General features: G+C 46.3%; 1 protein-coding gene across 1 annotated transcript in view; it reads left to right on the top strand.

The window, feature by feature from the left end:
* The window catches only part of MYCT1 (MYC target 1), a 142,451-nt gene extending 122,719 nt beyond the window's left edge, over positions 1–19,732 (top strand). The window contains exon 2 of the mRNA XM_063917853.1: positions 18,331–19,732. Within this exon, the coding sequence (XP_063773923.1) occupies positions 18,331–18,860 (530 nt within the window). The 3' untranslated portion in view covers positions 18,861–19,732. The remainder of the gene's footprint in view (positions 1–18,330) is intronic.
* The last annotated feature ends 868 nt before the right edge of the window (positions 19,733–20,600 follow it).

The following is a 20,600-nucleotide window of genomic DNA, read 5'->3' as shown; positions in this document are numbered from 1 at the left end:
AGGGGGCTTCAACTGGTGCAACAAGCGGGACCAGTCGACGATGTCTAACCTCCCCCTCTCCAGCTCCATCATCCTCCTCACCTCGTGCAGAATTAAAGCTGTAGGAAGCAGTGCCGTAACTAGGCATTTTAGCGCTGTGTGCAAGAAACGACAGTGGCGCCCCCCCATGTAAGATAGGGGCAGTGTGCGCCGTAGGCGTGCGAAAAATTTATAGGGGCGTGGCTTCACGGGGAAGGGGCGTGGCCACAAAATAATAGCAATTCATACTACGGTGCACAGTAGTCTACATTATTCAAATTACGCTGCACAGTAGCGCCACTACACCAGGTAAAGCCCCTTTTATACATTACAGCAGACAGCGTCCCCCTTTTTACACATTACGGCAGCCAGTCCCCCTTTTTACACATTGTGGCAGCCAGGACCCCTTTTTACACATTGCGGCAGCCAGGCCCCCTCTTTACACATTGCGGCAGCCAGGCCCCCTTTTTACACATTGCGGCAGCCAGGACCCCATTTTACACATTGCGGCAGCCAGGCCCCCTTTTTACACATTGCGGCAGCCAGGACCCCTTTTTACACATTGCGGCAGCCAGGACCCCTTTTTACACATTGCTGTAGCCAGGCCCCCTCTTTACACATTGCGGCAGCCAGGCCCCCTTTTTACACATTGCGGCAGCCAGGCCCCCATTTTACACATTGCGGCAGCCAGGCCCCCTCTTTACACATTGCGGCAGCCAGTCCCCCTTTTTACACATTGCGGCAGCCAGGACCCCATTTTACACATTGCGGCAGCCAGGCCCCCTTTTTACACATTGCGGCAGCCAGGACCCCTTTTTACACATTGCGGCAGCCAGGACCCCTTTTTACACATTGCGGCAGCCAGGCCCCCTCTTTACACATTGCGGCAGCCAGACCCCCTTTTTATACATTGCGGCAGCCAGGACCCCTTTTTACACATTGCGGCAGATGGTGTCCCCCTGAGCAGTGGCGGAACAAGCAAGCGGTGGGCCCAGGTGCAACAAAATGCCTTCCAAGTCCACCCCATGGGCAGTGCGCGCCTTAGGCGCGCGCAAAAATACATAGTGGCGTGGCTTCGTGGGGAAGGGGTGTGTCCACAAAATAATACCAATTCATAAAACGGTGCACAGTAGTCTCCATTCTTCAAATTACGCCGCACAGTAGCACAACTACACCAGGTAGAGACCCTTTTACACCTTACAGCGAACAGATTCCCCTTTTTACACATAACGGCAGACAGCGTGCACTTTTTACACATAACGGCAGACAGCGTCCCCATTTTACACATTATGGCAGACAGCATACACTTTTTACACATAATGGCAGACAGCGTGCCCTCGTTACACATAGCGGCAGACAGCATCCCCTTTTTACACATTACGGCAGACAGCATACACTTTTTACACATAATGGCAGACAGCGTGCCCTCGTTACACATAGCGGCAGACAGCGTGCCCTCGTTACACATTACGGCAGACAGCGTGCACTTTTTACACATTACGGCAGACAGCGTCCCCATTTTACACATTACGGCAGACAGCATACACTTTTTACACATAACGGCAGACAGCATCCCCATTTTACACATTACGGCAGACAGCATACACTTTTTACACATAACGGCAGACAGCGTGCCCTTTTTACACATTACGACAGGCAGATTCTACCTTTTTACACATAGCGGCAGGCAGATTCCCCATTTTTATACATAGCGGCAGGTAGATTCCCCATTTTTACACATTGCGGCAGGCTGATTCCCCCTTTTTACACATTGCGGCAGGCAGATTCCCCATTTTTACATTGCGGCAGGCAGATTCCCCCTTTTTACACATTGCGGCAGGCAGATTCCCCATTTTTATACATAGCGGCAGGCAGATTCCCCATTTTTATACATAGCGGCAGGCAGTCCCCCCTTTTTACACATTGCGGCAGGCTGATTCCCCCTTTTTACACATTGCGGCAGGCTGATTCCCCCTTTTTACACATTGCGGCAGGCAGTCCCAACAAATAAAATAAAGAAAGAGAAAGAAAGAAAGAAAGAAAGAAAGAAAGAAAGAAAGAAAGAAAGAAAGAAAGAAAGAAAGAAAGAAAGAAAGAAAGAAAAATTATACTTACCCTCTCTGTTGGCTCAGGCTCCTTGTGCAGCTTCCCGGACAGTAGAGAAGAAGGAGGAGGGAGGTGGAGGAGGGAGCCGCAGCAGCGCTGTGTTATTGGTGGAGGCGCTGCTGCTGCTGCCCCTCTGCTTCACTATAGGCTGTTCTCAGAGACAGCCTATAGTGAAGCAGAGGAGCAGCAGCAGCAGCGCCTCCACCAGTAACAAAGCGCTGCTGCGGCTCCCTCCTTCACCTCCGTCCTCCACCTTACCCCGTACCGCTGCAGTGCGCGCCGCTCCTCTCCTCTCTCTCCGGGCGGCTGTGCGCTGCGGGCAAATGCAGGATTTCTAGAGGGGGGTTTCCAAATGCATTCCACAATCGGGATCAGTACGAAATCCCGCTGGACGGGATCCCGGCAGTCAAAATACCGACACCGGAATCCCGACCAGCAGAATCCCGACAGGGGTGGCGAGTGGAACGCAGCCCCTTGCGGACTCGCGCTCGCCACGCTGCCTTGCTACGCTCGGCACACTGTTTTATTCTCCCTCTATGGGTGTAGTTGACACCCACGGAGGGAGAATATGTCGGGAGTGTGCCGGTCGGGATTCCGGTGTCGGTATTTCGACCGCTGGGATTCCGTCCGGCGGGATCTTGACCGCATCCCTCACATTCTTCCTCTTTGCAGAGCATTAAATCGATTGCAGAAGCCTGGGTAAGTGGTAGAAGAACCTAGTACTGACCCTGGACATATATGTATACATTGGTCTTTTTAGACACTGAATATATAGATGTTCTATATCAAGCATAATTATTATAAATAAGATAAGTGGTCAGAAAAAGATTATAATTCCATAATATATAAATAAATACATATACATACATAATAGAACTTGTAGGAGACAGAACTGTATTTTGTAAATGCACATTCTTCCCACCTCATTGTAAGTCCAGTCTCTTCTTCCTGGCAGCTACTTTCTGCTTCTGTGTACTCACTGAGGGCCTAATTCAGCATGGAACGCTGCTCTTACAGGGTCCGCATGTTGAAGCCCTCTGCAGTGTGCGCATGAGCAGAAGGCGAACTGCGTGTGCGCACACAGTGAGATGCGACACCAGAGGCGTTTGCGGGGTGGGAGGGCGGTCATTTTAGGGGGGCAGTCCGGACAACCGAGGTGTGTTCAGACCGTTTTTGGGCCGGGCCACGGAGACTGCATGACATCACACGTAACTTCTGCGAGCCTAAACATGGTGGGTTGCGGTTAGTCTTTGCAGCTAGGCTTCGTAGGCAAAGGGCACCCCTAAACATGAGAGAGCACCGTTGTGCGATACGCTCGCATGTTTGCGGGGGGGAGCAGGATCTGGCATGCGGGGCAGACTTGCCCTGTGCTTATGCATCCCCCCCGCATGTCAGACTAAAGAGTTGTAGGTGTGCGATTTTTCTTTTCGCACATATACAACTCATACTGAATTAGGTGCTCAGATCCACACACACAACAAACTTGGTAGAAGAAGCTGCTACCACTGGGCATGTGCATCAGCTCCAATCTGTCCCTTACACTGCATGATGTGGTAGCAGCTCTAGTAATCGTATTATATACAATGGCTGCTGTGGTCATAATGTGAGCCGCTGGTCAAAAGGAGGGGGTTTCTGGGCAACCAGAACCCCCTCTGCGTTTGATAATGATTTCTGAATTAGGCCCATGGTACGATGTGCAAACAATTACAACTGATCATATGGACTGCACGTATGATCTAAGGATACGTCATTCGTCCCATGGGGCCGCGCATTGCATCGTAATTGTGCCTAAAACATTCACAATGTGCACAAGATGTATCGAATGAGACATCGAAAGCGTACATTCGTATGCAATATTAACCAAATGTATGGCCAGCATAACACCGGGCACAAATGATTAAAATAAAAAGTGTGTATTTAAAAAGAAATCCCATATTATTGGGTAACCTGCAGTACTGCTGTTTATGGAAGCAACATTCTGAACACAGTGCATACATATAGGTTATTATAATAATGCTCATGTCCAGAATGAGTTGACTCATAGCACAACATCTTCAGGTCTGCTGCTAATATTACTTAATTTTACATAAAAGATCAAATTATGTCTCAATAATGGTCCTAAAATGCTACACAACGTGACGTCAAGCACAAAAACAGCAGCAGCTAAATCATGCATTATGCAGACAGAAGATAATCTTAGCTATCCTAGTGACTGCAGTGCTGCACATTTCTGTAAGATAGATACAACATTGTATCATATGTCACACTGGCCACAGAACAAATAATATTACGCAATCGGGACTGTATGGAGCAGTATGTGAACCAAATCCAATGATTTGCTAAATAGCATTGCATTCAATTTTCATGCAGATGCAATTCATACAAAATTAGAAAATGTTCCTTTGTTGAGGTAAGTGACTAAGGGCCTAATTCAGACCTGATCGCAGCAGCAAATTTGTTCTCTAATGGGCAAAACCATGGGGGTCCGAGTTGATCGCTAGCTGCATTTGTTCGCAGCGCAGCGATCAGGCTAAAAAAATGACAGTTCTGCACATGTGCATGCGGCGCAATGTGCACGCGCAACGTACGGGCACAATGAATGATGTAGTTTTGCACAGGGTCTAGCAATGCATTTCAGTCGCACTGGTTGCCGCAGAGTGATTGACATGAAGTGAGCGTTTCTGGGTGGCAACTGACCGTTTTAAGGGAGTGTTTGGGAAAACACAGGTGTGCCAGAAAAAACGCAGGCATGGCTGGGCGAACGCTGGGCGGTTGTGTGATGTCAAATCCAGAACTGAATAGGCTGAAGTGATCGCAAGCGCTGAGTAGGTTTTGAGCTACTCTGAAACACCACCACATTTTTTTGCATGCTCTCTGCAATACATTCGTTCGCACTTCTGCTAAGCTAAAATACACTTCCAGTGGAGGGCGGCATAGTGTTTGCACGGCTGCTAAAAACTGCTAGTGAGCGATCAACTCGGAATGAACCCCCATGTGCACTGCAGGGGGGGGGGGCAGATATAACATGTGCAGAGAGTTAGTTTTGAGTGGGGTGTGTTCAAACTGAAATCTTGCAGTGTAGAAATAAAAAATTAAATAAAGCAGCCAGTATTTACTCAGAAACAAAAAAATCTAGCCAAATCTAACTCTCTCTGCACATGTTATATCTGCCCCCCCCTGCAGTGCACATGGGGGGTCATTCCGAGTTGATCGCACAAAGCAAATTTTTGCTGCCCGTGCGATCAACTAGACGCCGCCTATGGGGGAGTGTATTTCTGCATAGCAGGGCTACGAACGCTTGTGCAGCCTTGCTATGCAAAAAAGTTTCCTGTAAAAGAAGACCAAGGTATGAATTACTTACCCCGTGTGCAGGTCTCAGAATTGACGTCAGACATCCGCCCTCCAAATGCCTGGACACGCCTGCGTTGAACTCACCACTCCCCGAAAGCCGCCCGGTTCCGCCTTTCTCCAGTCAATCTTCTTGCGGTCGCCGCTACGACCGCTTTCCTCTCTAGTGGCGTCACTGCCTGGTGACGGCCGTCGCCGGGCAACGATGCACCTGTGCAATGTGGCCGCCGCGCATGCGCAGTTCCAACCCGATCGCACGGCTGTTAGGATGCGCAGTGTACGATTGGGTCATAATGACCCCCATGGTTTTGCCCATTAGAGAACAAATTTGCTGCGATCAGGTCTGAATTAGGCCCTAAATACTAATGCCACACAAAATGTCTCTCTGCTTATGCCTGCTGATACTTGGTACTCTGTGCCTGAAGCAGAGTCGCAAGCTGTGCCAGTATGACCGCAGTTGCTCGATGTTTTATGTACTGCTTATGCTGGGGGAACTCACAAATTTTATTGTAGGGGTTTGCAAGTTTCCAGTGTTGCACCGATGGTTTGTTTAAAGGCGCACTAAGATGGATTTGCCTCGGAGCTGTGGTAGGCATCTCAGTTTTGTAGAAATGGGCCGAGTCATTAGCATAAAGACGTAGATGCAGCAGCAACTCCGAATCAGGCCCTCTATGTGGAATATTTTGCAGACCTACAGTATGTCAGATGACCAATTGTTTGTGAGCTTTTAAATACAGGTTGAGTATCCCTTATCCAAAATGCTTGGGACCAGAGGTATTTTGGATATGGGATTTTTCCGTATTTTGGAATAATTGCATCCCATAATGAGATATCATGGTGATGGGACCTAAGTCTAAGCACAGAATGCATTTATGTTTCATATACACCTTATACACACAGCCTGAAGGTCATTTTAGCCAATATTTTTTATAACTTTGTGCATTATACAAAGTGTGTGTATATTCACACAATTCATTTATATTTCATATACACCTTTTACACACAGCCTGAAGGTCATTTAATACAATATTTTTAATAACTTTGTGTATTAAACAAAGTTTGTGTACATTGAGCCATCAAAAAACAAAGGTTTCACTATCTCATTCTCACTCAAAAAAGTCCGTATTTCGGAATATTTGGATATGGGATACTCAACCTGTATTATAATGACCTCTAGCTTTCTAGACAATGACATACACTACCAATAGCATCTTAATAAGTAATATGCTATAGATAGGACATCCTAATGAATGCTACACAATACATAGAGGACCTGATTCTGAATCGTCCTAAAGCGGATGCGTCTAGTGATTATTAGCAAACCACACAAGCTGAACACCCTGCATACGCATGTGCACACAACTTAACGGAGGGTCTACTGGCGGACAGTTCTCTCTGTCTCTGTCCAGTTCTCTCTGTCCATTTCTGGGTGTCGTCTGGGCAACTGCCTTGCAAAAACCTGCAAGAGACTTGTTTGGTGAGAGTATTGTGGGCATGTGCTATTATGTGGCATGCATATGATGAAGGGACGTCGGTTTCTGATGGATTTTTTGCACCCAGTGTGGGGTAAGTGTAAGTGCTGATTGTAGATGAAAAACCGTATAAACTAGTGGTTCCAAGACTGGGTGCCTCTGGGTACTTGCAGGGGTGCCCCGAGTTGGTGGTCCAAGACCAATTCAGATAATTTATGGTCAATGTCATAGGCAAAACTAGTGCTTGTGGCTTCCATTCTTAAAATATGTGGACAAACAGAAGTGGATCCTGTACCTCACCACATAACTGAACCTAAGGATGACAAATAAGCACAATTTACTGAATATTTTCTTTCTGAATTTCTCAATAAGAAACTTTTGGCCTAGAGGTGCCGTAAATAAAAATTCTGATACCCTGGGGTGCCATGATTCAATAAAGTTTGGGAACCACTGGTATAAACAATATACAATTGAAATGACATAGTAGTGGGCTATATACAACACAGAGAATATTCTAGTAACAAAAAATAGGATTTTAATTACCTACCGGTAAATCCTTTTCTCGTAGTCCGTAGAGGATACTGGGGTCCACATAAGTACCATGGGGTAGAGACGGTTCCACTAGGAGCCTTGGGCACTTTAAGAAATCAATAGTGTGCACTGGCTCCCCCTCTATGCCCCTCCTACCAGACTCAGTCTAGAAACTGTGCCCGAGGAGGCAGACATATCCTGAGGAAGGTTGTAACAGAACATGTGGTGAGATTCGAACCAGCACACATAAACAAGAAGAAAGCCATGCTAACCAAACTTGAACAGGAACAGAAACAGCTAAACCAAAAACATTACTTAACAAAGTAACAGTGCAGGAAAAACGAAGCACTGGGCGGGCGCCCAGTATCCTCTACGGACTACGAGAGAAGGATTTACCGGTAGGTAATTAAAATCCTATTTTCTGTTACGTCCTAGAGGATACTGGGATCCACATTATTACCATGGGGATGTACCAAAGCTCCCAAACCGGGTGGGAGAAATCTGAGGTTCCTGCAGAACAGATTGACCAAACTGAAGGTCCTCAGAGACTAAAGCATTGAACTTGTAGAACTTAGCAAACATGTTCGATCCCGACCAAGTAGCTGCTCGGCAGAGCTGTAAAGCTGAGACACCCTGGGTAGCCGCCCAGGAAGAACCCACCGACCTAATAGAGTGGGCCTGTACTTTAGGAACCAGCAATCCTGCCAATGAATAAGCATGCTGGATAGTAAGCCTGATCCAGCGAGCAATAGACTGCTTTGAAGCAGGACACCCAATTTTGTTGGGATCATAGATAACAAACAGCAAGTTAGAGTTCCTGTGACGAGCTGTCCGCTTCACATAGATCTTCAAAGCCCTTACAACATCCAAGGACTTTGAGGTAGTAGAAGTGTCAGTAAGCACTGGAACCATAATAGGTTGTTTGATATGAAATACCAACACCACCTTAGGAAGAAATTGCTGACGAGTTCTGAGTTCAGCTCTATCTTCATGGAAAATCAAATAGAGGCTTTTGTGAGACAACGCCCCCAGTTCCGACACACGCCTTGCAGAAGCCAAGGCCAACAGTGTAATGGTCTTCCACGTAAGAAACTTTACGTCAACCTCCTGTAAAGGCTCAAAAAATTCCGATTGTAGAAACTGCAACACCACGTTAAGATCCAAAGGTGCCGTGGGAGGCACAAAGGGCGGTTGGGTGTGCAGAACCCCCTTCAAGAACGTCTGAACCTCAGGGAGGGAAGCCAATTGTTTCTGGAAGAAAATGGATAAAGCCAAAATCTGGACCTTCGAAGAGCCCAAACGTAGGCCCACATCCACACCCGACTGTAGATAAAGGAGAAAACATCCCAGCTGATATTCCACTGGAGGAAATTTCCTGTTTTCACACCACGAGACATATTTTTTCCAAATACGGTGGTAATGTTTAGACGTTACCCCTTTCCTGGCTTGGATCAGGGTTGGAATACCTTGTCTGATATGCCTTTCCGGGCTAAAATTTGATGCTCAACTTCCATGCCGTCAAACGTAGCCAAGTCTTGATAGACGAACGGCCTCTGTTGTAGAAGATCTTCTCGAAAAGGTAGAGGCCACGGCGCCTCTAGGAGCATCTCCAGTAGATCCACATACCAGGCCCTTATTGGTCAATCCGGAGCAATGAGAATTTTATTCTTTTTATTCTTTTGAGAATTCTTGGGATCAGGGGAAGAGGTGGAAACACGTAAACCCTCTGGTAGACCCATGGAGTCACCAGAGCGTTCACCACCACTGCTTGCGGGACCCTCGACCTGGAACAATACCGCTTTAGCTTCTTGTTGAGACGAGAGGCCATCATGTCTATTTGTGAAAATCCCCACTGACGTGTTAAGGACTCGAACACCTTGGTGGAGGTCATGTCTGCTGAGGAAGTCCGCTTCCCAGTTGTCTACTACCGGAATGAGGATTGCCGACAGTGCCACCGCGTGTCTTTCTGCCCAGAGGATAATTTTTGTTACCGCTGACATTGCTGCTCTGCTCTTCGTTCCGCCCTTTCGGTTTATGTACATTACTGCCGTCACATTGTTCAACTGAACCTGAATGGCTTGATCTTGAAGAAGTTGCGATGCCTGTAGAAGGGCGTTGTATATGGCCCTTAGTTCCAGAATGTTGATTGGAAGAATTGCTTCCTGACTTGACCATTTTCAGTGGAAATGTTCCCCCTGGGTGACCGCATCCCAACCCTTGTTGTGTAGGTGAAGTGGAACTGGGACAATGACCTGAGTCTGTACTAGTTTTTGGATTTCTGCCTGTAAAGTAGTACTTGCTTCCGGAGATGCTGGTAAGCCTGATTTGAAGAATCTGTGAGGTATGAGTTCCTGTAACTCCAGTCTGTATCCCTGGGTGATAAGTTCTGTGACCCAGGAATCCTGGCAAGATGTTGCCCAAACGTGACTGAAATAACGTAACCGAGCTCCCTCTTGCCTGTCTTCAAGGCAGTGCGGACCACCGTCATGCTGAAGGATTTGAAGAAGCAGACCCGGAGGTCTGTTCCTGAGAACCTGCAGCTGCTGGTTTTCTGGGTTTACCTCTATTACCTTTGAAGGCTGTAGAAGAACCTTTGGATTTGCCTTTGAATTTTGCTGTCCAAATGGACTGCAGAGTTGGAGCAGAGTAGGTTGTCCTAGCCGGGGGTGCTGCGGAAGGAAGGTACCAGAGGCGGAACTACCACCAGTGCAACCAGTGCATTGCACTGGGGCCCGCCACTGTCCAGGGCCCCAAAGCATGTAACGAGTCAAACTGACTCATTACATGCTGCTGTGTGCTGCGGGCAACCGCTGCCCGCAGCACACAGCCGCCCGGAGAGGAGCACAGCGGACACGGGGGGAAGGAGGAGGAGGGAGGTGGAGGAGGGAGCCGCAGCAGCGCTTTGTTACTGGTGGAGGCGCTGCTGCTGCTGTCCCTCTGCTTCACTATAGGCTGTCTTCTGCCGCTGTGAAGCGCATCCCAGCATTCACAGCAGCGGAGAACAGCATATGGTGGAGGACTGGGACAGCAGCAGCAGCGCCTCCACCAATAACACTGCACTGCTGCGGCTCCCTCCTCCTCCTTCTCTCCTGCCCGTGGTCTCTGGAGAAGCTGCACCGAGGAGCCTGAGCCAGCGGAGAGAGTAAGTATAATTCTTTCTTTCTTTCTTTCTTTCTTTCTTTCTTTCTTTCTTTCTTTCTTACCAAAAAGGGGGACTGTCTACCGTAATGTGTAAAAAGGGGGAATCTGCCTGCCATAATGTGTAAAAAGGGGATGCTGTCTGCCGTAATGTGTAACAAGGGCACGCTGTCTGCCGTAATGTGTAACAAGGGCACGCTGTCTGCCGTTATGTGTAAAAAGTGCACGCTGTCTGCCGCTATGTGTAACAAGGGCACGCTGTCTGCCGTTATGTGTAAAAAGGGGACGCTGTCTGCAGTTATGTGTAAAAAGTGCACGCTGTCTGCCGTTATGTGTAAAAAGGGGAATGCTGTCTGCCTTAATGTGTAAAAAGGGGACGCTGTCTGCCGTAATGTGTAAAAAGGGGACGCTGTCTGCCGTAATGTGTAAAAAGGGGAATCTGTCCGCCGTTAGGTGTAAAAGGGTCTTTACCTGGTGTAGTGGTGCTACTGTGCGGCGTAATTTGAATAATGGAGACTACTGTGCACCGTTTTATGATCTGATGTATCGTCATCAGTGTCATCCTGCATGAGCTGGGCCAGAGAACGCTTTTGTGGGCAAATGGCGGGGGTTTGAGACAATGGTATGGGAACTGAATCTCTATTCATCAGGTCACCCATAGACTGTCTTAAAATTTGCGTCTCTCATTTATTGGATAATTTAGTTGAAATATTCAATATCATCCCTTTAATGGAAGCTAACCATGGGGGTTCTGCCCCACTAGCCTGAGAATGAGCACTATCCTGGGTACAGGGTAGTGAGTCTCCAGGGGAAGAAAGGCACTCAGCCATGCTGGAAACAGTCCCTGGACATGATGATAATGTGAAGGGACACACCCACACCCACACACAGAATGTGAAAACACAGTTTTAACCCACACACAGCCCTCAGGGAGACACAGAAATCGGAGCCAGCCACACACAGCGCCCCTGTAGCAACGAAAATATTAGCTGGGTGGCCATACTAAGTCCCTTAATAGGGTTTAGTATTTAACACTAACCCCCCATCCCCTTTTAAGACCCCCTGGTACCGCTGAGGAGACTTGGAGCCTTTGTGGAGGAGCTGTGCTTCCCTGTGATTCCTGTCAGTGCAAGCTGCAGAGGGAAAATGGCGCTGGTGAGCTGCTGAATCCGCACTTAGTGAATCCCTGCCCCCTTAATGGCGCTCAGCTTCCCGCTTTTTTATACTGGCCTGAGGTAATTTTCTGTATAACAAAGGGTTAAAACCCTTGTTAGATATGGGTGCCAGTGTGGGTAATCATTGGTGGCTCAACGCGCCCCTCACAGCGGAACATACACAGCCGCATGTCCTCCTGAGCCCCCTGGAGCGCAGCCTGCACTCAGCGCTGCGCTCCTACCCTTGTGCCGCCATTCCCACCGGTGACTCGCTAACCGGGACGCTGGTGCTGTACTCACCACTCTTCTATCTTTTGGCTCTGTTAGGGGTGGCGGCGTGCTGCAGGAGGGTACGCTGCGCCGTGGTGTTGTTTGCGAATAACCCCGTCAGGAACTCAGTGTCCTGTCAGCGGAGAAATGGGACTATTACTTTTCAGGAAGTTGGGCCATTCTCCCCCCTAAGTCCCACGATGCAGGCAGGCTGGTGCCAATTAGCTCTGCCTGAAAACAACATAAAGAAAATAAATGCAGAAAACTCTTCAGGAGCTTCCTCCGGGCATATTTTCTAAACTGAGTCTGGTAGGAGGGGCATACAGGGAGGAGCCAGTAGCTCACTATTGATTTCTTAAAGTGCCCAAGGCTCCTAGTGGAACCGTCTATACCCCATTGTACTAATGTGGACCCCAGTATCCTCTAGGACGTAAGAGAAATACAATCTAAGGGCATAGTAACATTCAATAGTAAATAGGCTTACCTTTATCTGATACATTGAGGCTGTGCTGCTTTAAATTGATGTAAGTAATGTTACGTACCGGAGATCCTTCTTATTTTCATAATAAATATGTTACAAATATGGGCACTATGTTCCCGGAGACCTGTGCGTGTACGGTAGACTTAAGGCCCGTACACACTGGTTGATATATCGGCCGTTCTCTTGAACGGCCGATATATCGCGGGACCATCGGCCAGTGTGTACGGCCGATACGTCTGTGAACTCCGTCGTTCACAGACGTATCGCATCGGCCGCGCAGCACAGCCGACGGCCAATATATCTACCGATATATTGGCGCATCGCAGTGTGTGTACGTACACATGCTGCGGCGGCCGGCGGTGATTGACAGCTGAACTGGGCGGGCGTGTGTACACGCCCGCCCAGTTCATGACGTCAGTTCCCGACGGATCGGGCAGTGTGTATGCACAGCACACTGCCCGATCCGTCCATACATATATCTGCAGATCAATTGATCTGCAGATATATCTATTAGCGTGTACCCACCTTAAGGCATAGTTCCAGAGTCTATTTGCATCTTCGCGCATAATATAATAGTGATAGTGTAAAATGGCAAAACTCTATACCAGAATAAACTGTATCTGTATAATTCTTTTGCGTCTGTATTATCCCTTCTGAATAAATTCCTCCAACATCAATCGTAAAATGATGTAAATATGGATGCTATGCCAAACATAGGCCCTGATTCAGCTTCATATGCTAAAGTGCGGAAGTTACAATTTTTGCGATTTCCACACTTACGCGCATGCACGCCGATCATATGCAATCGCAGTTTAAATGCCGGCAGGGGTAAGTGACGAGGTGTTGTTGTGGCATTTTGACGTCACAAAAGCCGCTGCGAGCCAAAACACAGCGGCCCGGTGACTGCCTTCACAGCTAGACTGCGAGGGCAGGGGGCTACCCTAAAGATGCAAGCACTTACCTGTTTAACAAAGCGCTCACATTTTAGCGGGGGGAAGGACCCGGCATGTGGGGCCGCCTTGCTCTGTGCTGGGCACGGGGGCCCCGCATGCTAGTGGAAGGAGTTGTAGTTATATGAATTTTCGCAAAACTACATCTCATGCTGAATTAAGCCCATAGTGTAGAATTTTTGCACAAATTATTTAATAATCCAAAAATATAAAATGTACACAAAATAAAAATACAAATATATAGCTTATCTGATGTATTTCTACTTCCTTCAGAGAATATAATTGTGCAATTAAGAATAGTGATTAGTTTGAATATCTCAAATGACCAAGGCATACTCCACCTGCACTTTGGAATTAGGAGAGCGTGTGGAACTGGGCTGCTCCTCCACACTCTACCTATCACCAGCCCTACTTGACCTGCAGCGACAGGATCAGACCCTGGAGTAACCAGAGCCAGTTCCAGGTTCTATGGAAACACATGCGATGTTGACCTATTGCCTGAATATTCCTGGCTGACCACGGACAGATGGGAATGGAATTATTTGGGGCTCATGCTACACTGATGGGCACAGGCGTTAAACCTAGTTATTGCTCCTGGGCCTAGTGGACGCTTGACAAAGGGTAGGTTGGGGTAGACTGGGCCTATTTCCCAGATCACCCTTATGATACTACACAGGCCCTAAAGCCTGCCTACTTGGGCCAAAGGATTAGGACTAGGGCCTAGCTCCCTCTAGTGTGAGCTCAGGCCTAGTACCTGTTTTCACCTACGTGCCTAGTGCTCGCCTACTTGATAGCCAGTGATCTTGGCCTAATGCCAATATCACTATAAAAAGAAGGGCCCAGTACGCCTAACTAACACTCAGGCCTAGTGCCTGCCTAACTGATGGCAAGTAATCTTGTCCTAATGCCAAGATCACTATAACCAAAGGGGCCCAGTACTTCTACTAACACTCAGGCCTAGTGCCTATATGGCTCCACAGGCCTAGTGCCTGGCAACCCGGCGGTCTAGTGGGGATTTAAAGGAAGGTAGTGGGTGCCCAGGGCCGCCTACCAGCACCGTAGGGAGAGGCTGCAGCAGGGAGCTTCGTTAGCTCTTTTTTATACCTCGCGCTGCAGCACTCTCCACCGGTCTTCTTTCGCTGCCAGGATTCTTCTGTCTTCCTCTTGTGGACGCTTCTATCTTCCTTTCCGCCGCCACTTCTATCTGCTCCCCGGCCGATTCTTCTTTCTTCTTCCAGAAATCTTCTTTCTTCAGCGTCCGGTTCTTGACTGAACTCTCCCGCTCCGAAGCGTCTATTATAAGACGCTGGGAGAGGGCGAAGCTATGATGCGGCAAGCTCGGATTGGCTCGCCACGGCCTTTCCTCATTGCCGCCAACCCGCGAGCCCCAATTGGCTTGCGCTTGGCGCCTCATTCAAAATGGCGCAACCTGATTGGAGGAACTTGAATCCTGGCGGAAGCAAGTTTTTCCGTGCCGGAAGCCCGCCATGAGACACCGCCCGCCTGAGGGGACTGGAGGTGCTCAGGTGAGTATCCTCCATTCCATCCCCAGCCAGGCACCCACACACCCCCCCCACTCACACCAGAGAGGGCAAGTAGCCAAAAGGTAAAGGCAAAGTTGAAAGATGATCCTAATGAATCCAAAAGTTTGGATTTGCAGTATCTGTTGCTTGGAGTAATGATAACATGGTCTGAGTGGATTTGCGATGTGACAGCCAAGTAGAGTGACCACATGGGGTCTCACTTCAACTAAGCAAGCAATACAGCTTTCTCACATTTTGGCCACTCAGATGGAAACTGTTCTATATTTATTAGAAGATGACATGACACCAGGGAGATTTTAAATTGAAAACTTTTTTTTACAATTTATGTTTTCACAGTTTTTCAGTTTGTTTATGTTATTGTATTTTTTTTACAGGTATTTTACAGGTGCCAGGATGCCAGATCATGCTGGTTCGCAGTTAAACAAGTGATAGCTTTTTTTTTAAGCTATGAAAATGCTGGTATTTGTAGTTCTACAAGCACCAACATGCATGATGATTTTATACTTGCCAGGATTTGCTAAGACCTTTAGTGCTCTGGCAAATACATACTGATCAAGCAGTTTATTTTATGTTTATTACCCTGTATCTGCCACTCATCGAAAAATTGGATAGAGAACTAATACTTTCAGCACTGGGCTGTTTTTTTCTAGGAGCCCAGTTCTCTTAGGCCAGAGTTTCCCAAACTCCGCCATTACAGTCCAGGTTTTAAAAAAAATCCATGTTTGAGCACAGATGACTTCATTAGTACAGTACTTCAGTCAATTTCGTTTAACAATCTGGACTCAAGCATGGATATCCTGAAAACCTGTACTGTATAGACAGAGTTTGGGTCTGTCCTAGGGAATTCAAACCTGATTTGAACAGGCTGAGTGACATTATGCCAGGAGTTTCCTGTTATAGAATCCGCAGCCCAGGATGACATAGGTGGTCATTACGAGTTGATCGCTAGCTGCTTTCGTTCGCAGCGCAGCGATCAGGCAAAAAAAAACGGCAGTTCTGCGCATGTGGCGCAATGCGCACGCACATCGTACTATTACAACGAACGATGTCATTTCACACAAGGTCTAGCGAGGCTTTTTAGTCGCACTGCTGGCCGCAGAGTAATTGACAGGAGGTGGGTGTTTCTGGGAGGTAACTGACCATTTTCGGGGAGTGTGTGTAAAAACGCAGGCGTGTCACATACAAACGCAGGCGTGCCAGGAAAAATTTAGGCGTGGCTGGTCGAACACAGGGCGTGTTTGTGACGTCAAAACTGGAACTAAACAGTGTGAAGTGATCGCAAGCTAGGAGTAGGTCTCGAGCTGCTCAGAAACTGCACAATCTTTTTTTGTAGCAGCGCTGCGATCCTTTCGTTCGCACTTCTGCTGAGCTAAGATACACTCCCAGAGGGCGGCGGCTTAACGTTTGCACGACTGCTAAAAGCAGCTAGCGAGCTAACAACCCGGAATGAGGGCCATAGTTAAGTGCTCTCAGCAGCTTTTTGGGTGTACCCTACACAGTTCATCCATGTGACTGTTTAGACTATGAGTTCTGATGTTGGGAACACTGTTGGGGAAAAGAGACATCGTTAGCATGGATCTTTCCACCGACCCTCAAAGAACCAAAAAAATACACATACAGTATTTGACAGTTGATTTCTGTTTGGATCTGCATCTGTTTTCAATTACACACCCTTACAGCCTGCATTTGACACCCCCACCTTCCTCCCTTCAGTCTCTCTAGTCGTGAGAAGGTTCAAGTGTCAGATGAGAAGAAATCTGCATTCACACATATGATTGCATTCTCAATAAGGCATGTGTAGTGCAAGTATGCACATTTTGTTCTGTGCAAACAAGAATAAGTCCTATCCTGTATTAGCCTGTACCCATGGGTATAGCTACCATTGGTGCATGAAGTGCAGCTACTATGGGGCCCAGCTGTCAAAGTTACTTGTATTATATACATTTTTCACCATTGGTAGATTCATCGGGGTCCTTACAAACTTTTTTTCTTGGGGCCTGCGATATATCTAGCTATGTTCCTTGGCTCTGCTCATTGTAATGTGGTATAAAATGAACTAGCGGGTATTATAATGTTACATAATATGACCTGAGGCACTGTTATGTGGCACAATCTGAAGTGGCATAATATGAACTGGGGACACTGTGTGTCATAATGTGTACTGGGGGTGCTGTGTTGCATAATGTATACTGACAGCCGTACAATGTGACATTATGTGAACTAGGGTACTACTATGGTTCAGAAAATCAACTAGGGTAGTATGATTGGGCATAAAATTAACAACCGCAACAGAGAGGTGTCTCTCTAGAAGCATTTGGAAAGGGGCCCCTTCAAAATGTTGATATGGGGCCCACAAAGTTCTGTCTACGCCCCTGCCTGTACCACTTACCTATGAATTATGAATACTGCACAGCTGATACTTTTGACAACACTGCACTACGTACCTATTGGAGTGTGTTAAATTAAAATGTATCATATTTGTTAAAGGCAAAACATGGAAGCTCTATGGGGTCTATTTACTAAGCCTTGGATGTAGATAAAGTCCACGGAGATAAAGTACTAGCCAATTGGCTCCTAACTGTCATTTTTCAAACCCAGCCTGTGACATGGCAGTTAGGGGCCGATTATCTGGTACTTTATCTCCGTTGACTTTATCTCCATCCAAGGCTTAGTAAATAGATCCCTATGTCACAAGAAACTCCTATTATCTTTTGGCTTTAATCCTGCATGTGTATCATACTTGCAGAAATGTATTATATATTCCTCCTCTGGGAGTCTTCCCAGAGCAGAGATAGATGTCACCATTGCAGATTGTGGAATTGCACAAAGCAGCTGGTGCTATGATGATTCAGTTCACAAAGTTCATATCATCATGCTCCCGTCTTGGCAGAGGGAGGTGGGAACGATGCAGTAGGGCACACTACCTTTCCAGAAGTCCATGGGACTCCCCAAAAATTCAGGAGTGTCCTGGACATTCCAGGAGCTGGAAAGTATGATGTATAATCTTCAGTATGTGTTCTACCCATGTCTGCTATTTATGTAAGATACATACAGTGTATATAAAAAAATGTATAATCAAGTGATTATCAGATAATGCAAAATAAGGATAGCATTTTTCAAAAAAAATAAATTAGTTGATTTGAAAAAATAAATTAGTTGATTTGGGTATAACCAGATCTATGTCTGGCCATTGGTAAACATTTATTTTCTTGCATTTTAGATTAGTTAGAAATAATTTTAGCTTTCATGTATTTCTCAGTTCTAATTGTTTTTCCCAGCAGTACAGTATTTCTAATATATGTTTGTCTATATATACAGGTGGTGTGATATTATCATTTACACTGTCCGTTGTAATTGGATTGGTGATTGGAGGTATAATATGGATTTTGGTCACCTGCTTGTCCCGTCGTCGAGCCAGTGCAGCTATTTCCCCAAGAATGACCAATTCATCAAGCAGACGTCCTAGGACATCATCCCAAAACCATGCTTTAAACAGGTCTGGGTTTTATCGGAATAGCAGCTGTGAGCGTCGGAGCAACCTCAGCTTGGCTAGTCTGACTTTTCAAAGACAGACTTCCCAAGAGCAGCCTGACCCATTCACTCGGAAACCTAGCTTCAGAGCATCTACATTCCATCCATTTTTGCAGGCTCCTCCCCTGACAGTTGAAGCTGACAGTCAACTTGTTACTCTACCCCGTACCAACAGCACTTCACCGACAATCAACAACACCGGCAACCTTGGCCGACCCGATTTCCACTGGTCAAGTAACAGCTTACGACTTGGCAACTCAACTCACACACCACCACCTGCTTATGAAAGCATCATTAAGGCTTTCCCTGACTCTTGAATATGATTGATGGATTATTATAGGACTGAGTAGTTTGAACAATTGCCCTAAGCATACAGATGAATAGTGAGCTGGCTATTGTATTATTGTAGGTGGCCACCAGACAGAAATATGAGTAAGTACACACTGTACTGTATACATAATTTGCACTAGACTAGTGCATAAAACAAGTGTGCAGATTTGGACTTAACATACAGACCTTCTTATTTACACAGTTTTAACAGGTGCACTAAAGTCTGCTCCATCTCTGCCATGGCTGTAGGGCTTGACCATGACACAACAATGTGTACTTGCTAATGTAGATCAATATATAAAATCAAAGCAGTTTCATTGGTCTTATATTATTGTTAAGTTCTTACATAGTTTGTCATATTATAATAGTTCCTTTGGTAAGTATAATTTTGAAAAGCTAAAAAACAAGTTTAATGCTTTGAGATAAAAAGATGCTGAGTCAATATTTGATTTATTATACAGATTGTGCAGTGCATACTTACTATGTCAAATATGCACACACGAAGAATTGCTAATTATCATCCTATTGCTTGTAACAGCTGCTTGTCTGAATATTAGTATTTCACCTAAATATTTGTATCGTATTAAAATATGTTATTGTTCTTTCTGCCTACAGTGGCATTGCTAATACTTACATTAATGTCTCATACTTCCATAATTTAATATTTGTCTAAACGTTTCTTCAGTTATTCATACATGTTTTCTTGCTTCACTTGAAACTAGCCATTGTCTGTCACATGGGTTAAAATGCCTTTGTATTTTCTAGCACAAATGTGGAAGAAAATCCTCACTGCTTAAGTTCCAATGTATAGTGGTTTTATTCCTAGACATAATAAAGGTTGATTACACTCACACTTTAATTGGTGCATATGTTTTGGGAACTTCCCTGAGAAAGACAATCTGCACCTGCCTTTGTGGTATTGCAGTTTCAACTGGAACTGCCCATGGTATACAGATGAAACTGTCACTCCTGTGTACTATTTAAATGAATGCTTCATTTTGCCTTAGTTACAGTAGGTCATAAATGAATCATTAGAATGAGGAGGTGACATGATGGTCTATTACTTACAGTATATCACCTTTGTGGGGCTGATTCAGAGGTGGACGCTAATGCATGTAAAAAGACACCCACTATTGGCTTCTATGATCCTCTGCCTGCATCCAAAGATGCACCATCGGATCGTCAGCCCATCAGACATCTGAGAAACCCTTAGTTTACTCCAGATGTCCGGCAAACCTATGCTGCTATGGGCCAGGAAACAGCATCGGAGGAAGTAGCCACTGGCTTTGGCATGCCCAGAAAATGTGTCTGACATGCCAACATTTTCTGGAACGCTCCCCATCGCAGCCCCCAATTGCCAGGAGCATGTTAATAATGCTGCGGCTTTCAGGGCACTGCAACCGATGTCGCAGGACCAGATCTGCACATGCACAGATCAAATGCCATTGGATAATTGCCTGATCATCAAATTAGCGTCCACCTCTGAATCAGCCCCTGCATGTTTGAACACTTAGATGTCTGTTATTGATATATACACGGTAAATGCTTTACAGTATGTTGTACAATTATGAGTTGCAAAATGGGATCCTATTAAAAGTATTGGCTGATGTTACCCAACAATGTTTAAAAGTCTTTTTGCAGTGGCCTCCCCTGTGAAGTGGCCTTTTTCCATACCCTTAACATGTACATGGCCTGTACTCAGTCAGAAATGGCCCGATCTGCCCAGC

The sequence above is a fragment of the Pseudophryne corroboree genome, chromosome 4 (genome assembly GCF_028390025.1).
Source record: "Pseudophryne corroboree isolate aPseCor3 chromosome 4, aPseCor3.hap2, whole genome shotgun sequence".
In the NCBI taxonomy this organism is placed as follows: Eukaryota; Metazoa; Chordata; class Amphibia; order Anura; family Myobatrachidae; genus Pseudophryne; species Pseudophryne corroboree.
This window is presented reverse-complemented; position numbering and strand designations above follow the sequence as displayed.